Source organism: Zerene cesonia, chromosome 1, assembly GCF_012273895.1.
Source record: "Zerene cesonia ecotype Mississippi chromosome 1, Zerene_cesonia_1.1, whole genome shotgun sequence".
NCBI classification, from domain to species: Eukaryota; Metazoa; Arthropoda; class Insecta; order Lepidoptera; family Pieridae; genus Zerene; species Zerene cesonia.
In genome coordinates, this window is record NC_052102.1 from 1775071 (window position 1) to 1789866 (window position 14796).

At 33.1% G+C, this 14796-nt stretch overlaps 1 protein-coding gene across 2 annotated transcripts in view; it reads left to right on the top strand.

Moving 5' to 3' along the window:
- LOC119829243 (nephrin) overlaps window positions 1–14796 on the top strand; it is a 336867-nt gene that overhangs the window by 290940 nt on the left and 31131 nt on the right. For both annotated transcript variants that reach the window (XM_038351653.1, XM_038351643.1), the window contains exons 12-14: window positions 162–265; window positions 600–741; window positions 6277–6431. In XM_038351653.1, coding sequence (XP_038207581.1) covers window positions 162–265; window positions 600–741; window positions 6277–6431 — 401 coding nt within the window. The remainder of the gene's footprint in view (window positions 1–161; window positions 266–599; window positions 742–6276; window positions 6432–14796) is intronic.

Here is a 14796-nt window from a genome sequence, read left to right on the forward strand (position 1 = left end):
TTCCATAAAGCATCCAGGAAATGTCAACAAAAAAATAAAAATTATTGACAAATAAAAGCGGAAACAAAAATACTTTTAGTTTTATCTGCATATGTGTGTGTGTGTGTGTGTGTGTGTGTGTGTTTTGGAGTTTTGATGTGTAATTTGTAATATTTTTGTAGATACACGCCGGTAGCGGATTTGGATTACGGCACTTTATCATGTTCTGCATCTAATGAAGTAGGCAGCCAGATCACGCCGTGCGTCTTCCAAATGGTCGCAGCTGGTAAGCATTTAATATAATTTATCGGATAAAAATCAATCGTCTGTAATTGCTTTTTATGCGAAATAAGTGAGGTCTTCTGAAATAATATTAAATTAAAAGAATCTCGTTTCAACCTATTGCTACAACGATGAGCATGGGCATGACGAAAGTGCATTTTTATGCGAACATATAATATGTAATGGTTCACAGTTTCAGTCATGACACAAGTAAAAGCCAGATAAAAATATATAGAAAAAAATAATACCCATTTTTACAAGTTGAATCAACAATTAAGTGCTGATAAAATTATCCATACAAAATTGTATCCTATGTCTAACTTGATTGTGGTACGCAGGTAAGCCACACGCTCTTCGCAACTGCACCTTATGGAACCAAACGTCGGACTCTGTGGAGGTGTCCTGCGTCGCTGGATTTGATGGTGGACTGCCTCAGCATTTCCTACTGGAAGTATATTCTGGAGATGACAGAAAACCTCGGTAAGATTACGGTGTACTATAATTTGTAATTAATATATACATGGAAAAATCGTATTGGTGACTAATGCTTCTGAAAACAAATATTTAATAACACATTATTAATTAAATTTTCGAATAACCTTATGCTATAAGCTATTTAGTATTTTTTGAGATAGTTTGAACTGGAAATATAAGATTATATAGGTAGTTTATTGGAAATAAGTTTTAGGTTTAATTTAACGTACCTACGTATAATTAGTTAAAATATTATCAAACATGTAGCGACGGATATTAAAAATACGATAAAAAAAAGGTTTAATTATAAAATATTAATAGCGTCGAATAGACATTAAGTCCACTTTAACGCGGACTCAAAGTGAGCTAATGAAGCCTCTAATCATACTTCTTGTGCGCAGTAATAAACTATAGCGAAGGTTCCATAGTCAAGGATGAGGTTAACGTAGGTAGAATAGAATCATTTATTAAACTTTAGTAAACAATAAAATATAATTTGGAGTGAATTTTGTTTATACCTATTGTAAATTTTTACTTATTAAGTAATTTAATTATAAATATTACGCCTCATACTGGATATAATGTTCTAAACAGGAAGGAAATACAAAAAATTGTAATCCTATGAACTGTGGAACTCTAAAAAAATATTTGACTAATAAGCAGCGTTTGTCAAGGGCTGGAGAGGGGAGTTTTAATATCAGAGACTTTTTGGTTCCGCAAGCCCCTTACCCTGCTGCAGACGCGTCGTTTCCATCCGATCTCATTCTTTATTAATTGACGTGAAATGTTATTTCAAGAATCTAATAATAGTAAAAAAATGTCTGTATATTTCTGAAAATATACGTTATTGATAATTTTAAATAACCTTTTGGTATTCATAATTTAAATCCTAGTCTAATCACAGACATATTATACATATTTTACGTATTTATTTTTCTTGTATCTTATTCAAAATCATATCAGAAAATCAAAAGTTCTGTTCTGTTCTCACAAAAAATATACAGTCGAACCGATAACCTCCGCCTTTTCTAAGTCGGTTGGAAAAAGTCAACCATCACCACACCTTTTTGTTTGTGGTTCACCAATAGGTATTACAATAAATACCTTCAAGTAAATATAAAATTAAGAACTAAATACACACCTTTAAAAGGTAAACACAACATGCATATAAATTAAACATATAAAGCATTTTAAAACTGAAGTATAAAGACAACATTACAATGCTATACTGCATAATCCTATCCTACTAATATTATAAACGCGAACGTTTGTAAGGATATGTATGTGTTTGTTGCTCTTTCACGCAAAAACTACTGAACCTATTGCAATGAAATTTGGTACATAGATGGGTGGACAACTGGAATAACATATAGGCAACTTTTTATACCGATATTCCTACGGGAAATCGCGGGGCGCAGCTAGTACACTATATTTCCTATGAAACATAATTAAATTATTAGAAACCACACGGCATTATTGAGTAACTAAACAAACAAATCAGTCAAATTGACACTCTTTTTGTCGCTTGAAAATGACAGACAAAATCTTTGAATTACATTCCATTAGACCATTTTGAACTTCAGACAGACGAATTTGTTAGTATGAGGGACAAAATACACCTTGGATTTACAACAAACAAATATTCACAAAATCTTATTCTTATACTAGTTTGAGCATAACAAATGCGATTTAACAATAAACAGATTACTGGATCTAACACACGTTTGGAAGTAATCTTGAAAATGGTTAGAAAATCCTATAAACTTTGCAAAAAATATGTTTTTGCTTTCATCCATGTGGATTTTCAATGTAGCTACATTATACAGATATGTTCTAGTGAATAAATGATAACCATTACACGGATTTATATCCATTTCTAGAAGAGCAGTGTAATAATTACACAGATCCTACGCTGGATACGTTATTGTATACCTACAATAAATTTAATCCATCTCTAAGTTCCTCCTTTATCCGGTTTTACCCAATCAGATGTAATGAGAATACTATTTCTATGGTATGTTGCAAGAATATATACCTTTTGTTTTTTTATAAATTTTCGTTCGTCCTCACACCCATAAGACGTCTACTGCCGTGTAAAAGCCTCCCCCAAATGCTTCCAGAACGACCGACCACCAGCAACCTGCATCTATCTCCCTTCCACCTGGATCAGTATTTTTCTGCACGCATTCGCAAATAGTGCAAGTCACAATCTGACCATTCTATTTCAAAAGATTAATAAATATCTATTATTTCATGAACTTGGACGCGAGCTAACGGTAGGTATAAGTTCGTCATTACCAAATATATCATATCGGAAAGTGAGATGAGCTGTAAACATGGAACGCTCATTAAGCACGGAACAACGTACAGCGTTCATTATACATTAAAACCCAACAGATAATGTAATAACATGGTGAGGAGTCAGCAGAATGCGGCGAAATGTGAAACAATATTATAGGAAATTCGGTAACATTTCCACTTTTAAACTGGTGAAAATAACTGCTTTTTTATCTTTTGTACATTTTTGGGTTTATTTGCTTTAAATAAAAATCGGTTAATAGCGAGTGGGACTAGACACTAATGGTTCCGTACAAATAAGGTCAAGAACGACCGTGCCTGACCGTGCCAACGATTTTTTATTTTGTTTTGATGTTGTGGCTCTGACAAAAATGTTCCGTTTCTGAAAATTTCCTCTACATAACCGTTCATAAGTTACATGCTGGTAAGAGACGATCAGACAGCCAGACGGATAGTCGGACAAAGAACTCAGTAAAAGAGTCCCGTCTCTAACTATTCCGTTTTAACGCCAAAACGATTTAACCAATTTAAATAAATTTTAGTATAGACGTAGATTCTGTCTTTATACAAGCTAAGTTCTTGTTGAATAATTAAAACTGAAATAAGTTCCATACAAAACTAATGACAAGCAAAAATCAAAACAGCATTTCAATCTATGCCAATGTAAACGAAATACGACGTACAATATAAAAAATAATTCGTTAAAGGTAATGACCCAAAAAAGGGTTTAGCTACAGGGTGTTAGGAAAGGGAACAATGGCGTGAGGGGCTCGGACAATCGCAGTTAACAAGACTACATATTGTATGGGTGTATATTCGGACACCCTTTGTATCTTATAAGATCTTTTCTATCTACGTAGCCAAATGTTTGACTGTTCGCATCTTTTGTTCGAAAAGCTTTTTTTAACTAAATTAATGTAGAGGTTGTAATATACAGCTGAAGAGTTTGTTTGTTTGAACACGCTGATCTCAGTAACAGGATCGTTTTTAAATATTATTTCACCGTTGGATATGTACGTAATTTTTTAGTCCTATATATGTTTGTACCACGGGCAAAGCCGGGGTGGACTATTAACATTACGCGAAAAATCCTACTAATATTATAAATGCGAAAGTTTGTAAGGATGTGTGTGTGTGTGTTTGTTACTCTTTCACGCAAAAACCACTGAATCGATTGCAATGAAATTTGGTACGTAGATAGCTGGGCAACTGGAATACTATATAAGCAACTTTTTATCCCGATATTCCTACGGGATACGGACTTACGCGGGTGAAACCGCGGGGCGCAGCTAGTTAGCTCATACTCCGCATATCTGTATTGATGTTATTAAAAAAAAACATACAAACAGGTTATTTTAAGTAAATTTAAATTGATAGGAGGATATTATTACGAACTGAAGTTTGTTAGCTTTCAACACAATTGACCTAATTTGTACCTATCTTCCTTATTCTTTCTAAATCACTAATTCATTGTCTTATAAAACGTTAACGAATAATTTTACTTATTGCTCTGCGTTGATTAGCATCTCATTTCTCTTTTATGTAAACAAATATTATATACGAAAAAACTAAGATGAATGTATCTACCTATCGCAATTTTTTTATAATATCCTAAAACCACGTTTGCCTGTACGAGTATAAAAAACTACTATAAATTGAAACACATACATTACAAAGTGTAGACTAGAATATGTCTCTATTGCCATCATAAAAACAGTAATGGATTGAAATTGCCTATTGAGGAGAAATGTGTACGTAATAACATTTGTAGCAATAAACGATAGTCTACTTTATGTTTATTTGCGAGATTTCTTCAATACGGCTGCTGACTGTATAAAAATTAACACATATACATTCTCCTTCGTAGCCCACGGAGTTCTTATACATTTATTTAATAACTGGCCAGTAAAAAAAAAAATATAAATCGAACGCGCTCATTTAAAAACAAAAGACAATTCATAATTCAATTTAGATTTTTATAATGTTGGCGCTGAAGACGTGTACTGATTTTATTGTAAGTTTTTTAATACCTATATAATAAAATATGCAAATAATACACGAGGTAGATATCAAGGACCGTTACAATGTTTTAGAACAATACCCAAACGTACACTAAAAAGACGGCCTGAATCTCATTAATAATAATATTTTACCGCACAGAAAAGGAGGTCTTGGAAAGAAAACTTTCTGTGGTTTAATTAAATATTTCGACTGTAATTTACTTGTAATGTGAACAAAATGTAGCTCCAGTCGCTTATTTTTCTTCTTCAGATGTCCGATATCATTTCGAAATAGACTAGCTATTCGCACCTGCTTTGCCCGTGACACATATATGCCCCATATCACCCCATGTCATTTTTCAAATCGGTCGAGCGGTTTTTGGGTGAGAACGTTTCAAACATAAAATACGAAAGTTCCAAACAGCCAGCCAATAATTTTTTTTTAATATGAACTCTAAACAATAAAATCTACCGTTCTTTTAAAACCACATTCATGAAAGTCCAAGCTGTAAGAATACATTTTACATCAGAATATTTTGCAGGATGGAGGATCGAACCCTCTGGTACCAACCTCACGGTCATTAATCAGCTGTCAACTGGCTGTCGATATTTGAAATTTTCGACAAATATAATACATTTATTTTATGTTATGGAATTATTTCAGGTTTTGATAAAAAAAATATAGAAATTGTCACACAAATTCAAAAAAATCAGACTTGTAAATAGTACACAACATAATTTTAATGTTATTATAATAAAATAATATTCATTGGACCGTGGATTTTGCGACATCGTCATTATAAACTAATTATTTCAAAGATGCCACAGACTTTTTGCATATCTAATATACAAGGAGAACATCTTTATTCAACATTTTAATTAAAGCCTGTAATTAGCAATAATTCTTCTTGGGACGTTCTAAACGATTTGTTACAATTTTTATGTGCCATAATAATTTGTGATTCACCAAGAGACTTTTGGACACGGTCATTTTTATTTTGTTATATATTTTGAAATAACTCACAGTATCCTTCAAATAAAACGACGTGTGGACTAAATGATTTTTATACAATAAACGCAGATTGCTAAAATTTATTAATCGTAAGTTATCGTTTGTTGTCGTCGTCTTTTCTTCGTTTTTTTTATCTTACTCTGTTCCAATCTCCAATATTCGACCTTCAAGGCGTGTCTGTCTAAGAATTATATTGTATAATTCCATAGCTCATTATAATTTTGTCTCCAGGATAAACCTTACATCTGAAGAGCCGATATGGACGGTTCGGGGCCTTGAATGGGACGTACGGTTTAGACTAACAGCTGTGGCGGTGAACAGCAAGGGGAGGTCACCCCCCACTCCATTAGAAGACATCCTCTTTAGGGATCCGGAGAAACGGACAGGTATGTGATAGTTAAATAGTTTCATAAAGCTTCTAAAGGTCAATTTATTTGCAAGATTTTTTAAAACATTTCTTTACGATATGCAAATTTAGTGGTTCGCAAATGTCTTAGATTATAGATCTATTTGGAAGTAGAAAAAATATGTAAATGGAGCTTATGCAATTCCTCTTTGAAATACATTAGAAATGTCTGTCCCATGCCCTTGTTGACGCAGGACTTCACTTACATTTAATATTGCTGTCACAAGCACGCACGATATATTAGACGTGTGGAATGTTTCATTTAATGGGATTTGAATACGCTGTATTGGGTAAGAGATGGATTTTATCACATATTGTTTCCATGAATTCGGTTTTATTCGAAACATTTCGCCACGATAACGCCAAAATAACCTAATGATATTACGCGTACTAATAAAAGTTTTATTACAATTTAAAATAGCCCGTAAATACTCCCGATTCGATTCGCACAACTCAATTTATAAAGCATAGCCGTCTCGCGGGATAGCGGGCCACACTAAGTGATGGTTGGCGCTTTCTCCCTTATCCCTACAATTATTATCCCAAGGAAAAACATTAGGCTCGTCGGGAGAATATAAGTTACGAGAAAAGTGGCGGCTAAAATGTACCGAAGATTTGATGCCTTGGTGGAACCGTGATTTTCTTTATGCTCCGCAAACATTTGCGCCAACGAGTCTTGTAATTTTTCGTTACTACGAAATAAAATGAGACCGGATTATTCTTACAAATTAGCTGGCTAATGGAGTTGTTCGATTAATGTTGTTTTAATATAATTATCATTGTGTCCATTATAATTGTTTACAATTTTACGCATTAAAATATGAAAATAGAAACTCAACCTTCTTATTAATTTGGTATATAATCCAAAAATCACACACATTCGTTTCAGCAATAAGTATGTAGATGTATTCTTTCAATGAATATTTTTTCTCGTTTCAAACCCGCGCTTTGTCTGGTAGTATAAACTACCAACACTTCCAAACTTTATTTTAAACCAGCTCTATATTTGCAACATAGTATCTTTCTACATATTTGAAATATGATACAAAAATGAATTCGCAAACTCATTAATAAACATATAATAAAGAAATATGCCAAGAGCAAAATGTCATAAACGCAAAAACCTTAAAAGTCCAAGGAGCGTACAGCTCCGGTTAAGGATTAATGCTTCCTCTAAAGCCACTCAGATAGCACGGCACATGTAGGCCGAGTGCAACCTCCGTATAATCCCTTTTTAATTAAACTCCCTCAATCCAGCAGCGAGATTAATCAAGAGCCTCTCAGGATGCCTTGGATGAGACTTGTTTGCTTACCGAATTTGACCTTAAGCTTAGCTAAATTGGCAACAACAATATCCATTGAAGCGTTGTGTGCTTGCGGCAATGCATTCAGCAATTATGGACTTATATACTCCAGTAGCACGTGATGTCTCGTGAGTTTATATACAAGTTATAAGAGCAAGTACTTCTCACTAACACTACGGGAAGTAAGGAACGCCTATTACTGAAAGAATCAGGTGATCAGCACTCGTATCTATACCGTGTTTCTTTACATACTATAACCCAAAATCTAACAGATAGATGGCCGCAATGTCAGTAATGTCTATCTCCAATATAGAAAATATCAATATTTTTAAATTTTTTATTTTGTTTACGTTCACGTAAATTAAGAAGGTTTTACCAATACCAACATTCAATTGCCTCAATCCGTCACTGCTTCAAACTGAAATCAAACATTACATTAGTACTTATTATTTCGCAATCATTGAAGCGAAATTCGCAAGTGATCCCGAAAAATAGGCTATCAGTCACATGACCAGCCTTTAAGATATCGGACCTTTAATTTCTCGCCTGACGGCCGCCAAAACTCCTTACAGAACTTGTTTGGAAGCTTTTAATATCGCACGTTTGATCTCGTTTAGCTGGCTCATGGATTTTGGGTGGCCCATTGGACCGTTAGGCTTCGATAAATATTGGGCACAGGAAGCCAGGATTGATTTAAATCGGATTTTTTGTTTATATAAAAATTGTAGGAGAAAGTTACTTTATGATAGTACTAGCTGCGCCCCGCGTTTTCACCCGCGTAAATCCGTATCCCGTAGGATAACGCGATAAAAAGTTGCCTATATGTTATTCCATTTGTCCAGCTGTCTACGTACCAAATTTCATTGCAATCGGTTCAGAAGTTTTTGCGTGAAAGAGCAACAAACACACACACATCCTTACAAACTTTCGCATTTATAATATTATAGTAGGATGTGTCACTTCATAAATTAATGTTCTGCCTTCTCTTGTGATTTACCTCCTTTTTATTACTATACTTATACCTTAATGCCTTAAGCCTGAAAACCACAATCTTGTCTCACAGAGGTTTGTGGTATTTCAAGACGTCTTTACTAGTGTTCATTTTTTCAAACCCCTTTACCACAATAACCAGATGTACCGCAAATCAATTCACATGCTTCATCTTTATCTTGCTAACTGATTTTCGAAACACAATGATTTATCAAACATTATATAAATCACATGAACTCGCAAATATTTCTAAGAAAACATTAGCAGTTCTTTTATGATTAATTACACTATTGTACTCGTATTAAAGATAATTTCTCTTACCTCTATACAATGATGATTAATTCCTGTTGCGATAAATTCCCAAATAACCGTACAGTCTATCTATCGAGCATCAGACGAGACATAATTTATTATATATATTTACTTAATCAATTGCGAAAGTACTCAATACATTAAATATAAATGAAAAATGGCTCCGTGACTTTTGTCCAATTTCGTTAAAACCAATTTTCGTAAGAACCCAAAGGATTACGTTGCTCCGGCCAGTCTCTATCTACACTTGTACAGGGCACAAATAAACAGACGGCAATAATTTTTGAAGGAAATTGAAAACAAACAGTTCGATCCAGGTATTCGAGAGCTGAGTGAAATGTACTTCGGAGTGGTGAATTCGTTTCAAACGTAAATTTCGCTCCCGATGTTTTTGATAACAACATCATATAGTCGATATTTATAGAATACTTTTAAATAAATTGCGAATTGAAGCGTAGGATGTCAACACGAATGCTTGAAATTGTTTATTGCCTAGAATAATGCTAATTTTGTTTAAAGTATTTCTTTAAACAAAATTTCACACGAGTTCAATCGGTAAGTAAGTTGTGTCGGTTTCGCATCAAATAGTATTTTGCTGACATAAGATGAGAATTTCTAACAATAGGATGTTATAATGATTAGATGAAGAAGGGTTGTAATTCCCACAAAAACTTACACGACATTAGGTCCATAGTTTTTTGTGCGAAATGGTTTACCATAATACCTATGAAACTATCTCATATATAAATACCGTGAACGAATTCCCTACTAATTCATGTAGCTCTGTCTGTCTGCCACATCTCCATGCCTATTCAACTGATACGAATGAAACTTGGTATGGAGATAGTTTGAGACACGAGAATGAAACTAATATAACTTCTTTTTCGGAAATCTCTTGGGAAAGAGAGCTATGTGGGGAAAACGCTAAGCCTGTACATATTTAGTACACCAGAGAACCGCGGGCGAAAAAACAGTAATTAAATAAAAATACGTTCTATAGTCTGTGTCCTAATAAAGTGCAAGACCAACCTTGCTTTTGTTTTATCTATAAATCCTTATGGTAGCGTCGTAAAATATCTCGAAGGTCTTTGAATGAATATTACGCCTCTGATCCCCTTGAGGATAACCTCTAACCGCGTGATAGGGAATCGGAGGTTGGTAAATAGTTCTATTATTTATGAAGACATCGCCTGCGTTACGTTCATTGTGTTTAAAAAAAACTCAAGTAACATATTTGAGACTGATGATTCAATAACAATGTGTGGTTTGCAACCTACGATGTAGAAAATGCAATATTATGGATATTTACATGGATATTATATGTAATGTATTATGTATGTTTATATTAAACGCTATGTCAAAAAATTTTCATAGTCTCCAGCTGATTTTGGATCTCCGATCCTATATCGTTGTATATACCTAGATTTTTTTATATCAACTATAATTAGTATGTTGTATTTATTATAATATACTTGTACAATATATATTTTTGGCTACTGAAGATATTGTAAACTAGCTGCAATCCGCGGCTTTACTCGCGTGAAACCCATGTAAAACGTAGTATATGTGCTATGCAAGACTATAATATTTCTCTATACTAAATTTCATAATGATCCGACCAGCTAATTTTACGTGAAGAATAACAAATATCGATGCATTCTTACAAAATTTCGCGTGTAAAATATTAATAGGAAAGAAACACTGACTAACTTCAACATAACGTATACAATTACAATAAATTTGTGAAATTACCAATGTTAAATATATTACATATAACAATAACTTTTATTACTTTTATTAATATTTTATTAAATTCCCATATCATCAGTTCCAAAAATCCTTATTCTTTTTCCAAATGATTGCTTATTAAATGGCGGTAGCTTGTGATTCGTTCACAAACATAAACATATTATGTATTTAATTAAATTTTACTATTTGTGAAAGGGCTATTACTCTTTTAACTACAAGTATCAAGAGACTAAAATGTTATGTATATATTAATAAATGTTATTAATGAATATGTACAGCCCAAGCCCCTATCTAAATAAAGAAACAGAATGTTTAGACATACTGTTTGTATATATCATTGCTCGAAAAAATGTTTAAAGTTTTCATTCACATTTATTTTTTTCATTCACATTTACATTCACAAGATATGATTTTTGTTATATGGAAGTTGAGGATGTTTCGCAACGAATTGAGCCAGCTCGCACCGGGGAAGGCACCACATCCTCACAGAGGACATGCATGGAATAGTAACATGTGAATGTGTTTCCTACGGTGAGGGGGGAGTCGGAGCCCCATATCCTTCTCCTTAATCTTACCACCGTTTCTTCCTCTTATCAAATCATTTGGGACCACCCAAAATGCCACCAGGCAGGTAGAGGTAGTGCTTTCCATGATACGACTATGATCCAAAAAAAGACTATAATAAAGCTAACACGGTTTACGTAATAAGATTCCTTATTTTGGAGTTTTAATTCTTTAAAACATACCGTGCTAATGGCTGGACTAATAAACAACCGGTGCACTGCATTAGAGCCAAATGAGAAGCACTGTTTTAGTTAAGGCTACTCGAACAGAAACGTTTGGAGTCGCACGATTAAATATTATACTTATTTAAGAAATTGACGTCTGAATAAATAATAGAGACTCTTAAGTAATATATTGAATAAATGTACGTTTTATTATTTATGAAGTCCCGAGTCTTCTAGGATTATTGTTGGAATTGGTAATTTCTTTTTATAAAGATATTAATAGTACGATGTTAAACATATTTTAAATTCATCTAATTAAACTTCTTGCAAAAATAGTGATACCTTTAATAATTATTAGGGAAGTGTATAATTTTATAATTTGTATAAAATGTGAAAAAATTGTATTAAATTTTGCCTTTTTACTTAACAGTCACAAAACGCATATTAATAAAATGCACTCTTTGTTTAAATTCAATTATCAATTACATGACAATATTTCACGTTTTGAAATGGAAGAAAAGGCTATCCTCCGCCATTTTAGACGGTAACGTCCAAATATATATTTGTATGAGTAGATTATTCAGTCGGATAGGTCGGGCTACATGTGAACGAGCCTTAATAAGTGAGATAAGAGCACAGTGTGTACACTGGCTAAATATAAAATATTATAGCGTATACACGTTATTATGAGTTATCGCACTAAGATAAAGAATTATAAGATGAAAAATATTTAAGAGAATCTAAAACCGGATTCAGTGGAAGTTTTAAAAAGCGTAGAAGGAAATTAAACATATAATTATTTTTGATACAGCTAAGCAGCTGCTGCAGCTTTATAAATTTAGTTTTTGTATAAATCCACCAATTCATATTAAATACTTGTATTTCATTGAATTCAATTTAAATGTTCCATTACTTTTTATCGATGAGGCATAAAATATATCTATTACATCGCTACGAAATTTACAACCTTATTCTTTAATTTAATTCTAATTATAATCATAGAAACTCATTGGATATATCGGATATATCATCGAATTATGATAGAAAGTTAAAAGTATTAACCTACTAAATAAATAAAAAATATGCGTCTGCCATAGACTACAAATAAACCAGACGTTTCTATTTTGCTATCGCGAAATACCGAGCCGTACGTAACGTGCATGTCAATAATAAAAACAAGAAAAAAAAAAGCGGTGAAACGATCACAGCTTATTGAGCTTCATCGATGATTTATTTCGGGCTATTGTATTTTTCCGCGCAGTAATTAATCCGACAGATCCACGGAAATATGGCATTTATAATTCAGCGATGCAGCGCTTTACGGTTATATGACGTGATATTGATGGAATATTCATCAGCTTTCAATCGCTTTAAACTTTGGATCATGATCGTTATTGCTTGCTAAATTATCATATAAAAAGGTGTCGACGTTAGCGGCGGTGTTATATCGATCGTCTGTAAGTTTTGGGCTGGTTTTTATCCGACTGCGACAGAGGGAGGAGGGCGGGTAATGTTTTCCAAGACGAAGTACGAAGGTTAGACACTTTCGCAATTATAATTTGAATAAAGAGAAAGGATTATGATTTAGTATCCTTTACTATTTCTACTTTGATACTTGGTAACGTTATTTGATACATCCAAGAATAGTTATTCATTATCAGAACTGGCCTTGTAGAGGCAAAGATAAATTACAAACAAAAATTGTACTGCCCAGAACCTGAAATATGGCAAAAGGTATATGAGAGAGATCCCTTTGGGTTACTCCCCACTTGACAGCGCTTTGTAAGTGGATGACATTTTAAGTCTAATACCTAAAAGCAAATTTCATGAATGATATGATTAATATGATTAATAAAAACCATACATAAGCTCTGGACTGAACATCTGAACAAATTTTGATAATATTTGTTAGAGAGAGATGAGAGAGAGACTGGGCAAAGGCACAAGCTACTGTTGCAATAAAAAAAAAAGAATGGAACATTTAGCCGCGGGCCAGTAAGCTAAGTCAAAATATTTTTGAGGCAAGGTCTAGGTCAAGGCAATTTGCATAAAATGATTGGGCTACCTCGTAAACGGAATAACTAGAACACAGCATAGGAATGATGATGAATTGAATAACATATCGAAATATGTGATGATATTGTAGTACAAGACAAAAACGTATGTTGTGAATAGGTGTGTTGGAAATAATTTTACAAGATTTCGGGTATATGGCCTCTAATTATAGTGTCGTTGTATGAAAACAAGCCACGGCCTTGTTGTCAAAACTGTAAATTATAAACCAGTAGCCTAGAATTGTCGTGTGTAGAAACAGTGTTATAATATTGTTAAGAACGTAGATATAAGTGTTGGTATGTTTCATTATTTATTTTTGTAGCAAGCTGTTGCTTTTTTGTAGCAAGTGAATATTTAATATTGATATCGTAGCCCAAGCTACGCCAATGTAGATGTCTACATGTGTCTACGCTAAACATCAAGTATGCACTTCTGCCAACGAGCATACCTGCTGGTTTATAACACAATGAAATAACCAAAAATAACTACTAAATATTTATTACCAATGTTGTTACTGAATGTACATTTTTCTTTTTTTCTATTTCTTCAAGATTTTCAGGATCTTGAACTTAATTGAATAAATTATGTTTTCCTTCATTTAAGATTATCAAAATGGAATTATTAATTTAAATAACATAATCAACCGATGTTATTATTTATGAGAGGCGTAACAAGATTTGTTTGCTGATTGCACTAATTTATTCATTAACCTCACCCCTCTACTAATCAGGTGACATGTACTCTTACATACAAATTGGATATATTTCGTAAGAAGATACGAATATTATGTATGCTCTGAGCTTTTGGGATGAAATCTTATGACATTATTTTCTCCAGGGATGTTTGAAGATAAGGTATTACATGAGTAGCAAAAATACATTAATCATATTTTGGTGTTTTGTGAAAACTATTTGTTTTTGTACTGGTCAATGCGAATCTCAGTGTTCAAAATATTTTACTATCATTATAACCTTAAACTTAATAGAAATTGTAAGTTACTCAGTTGTGTCCCTGTTTAGCAATGTTGTAAAATAATTGTATATATTTTTATTGGATTGGGATCTGAACATACGCATAATATTATCACTGATAAACCTAATAAGTTATTTATTTGCAAGTGTGTTTAATCCCCTTCCCTTCCGGACTCTGCGCATAACAGACGTGTGTGTTTTTCTGATTATTATAAAATAAATTGGTGAATAAAGTG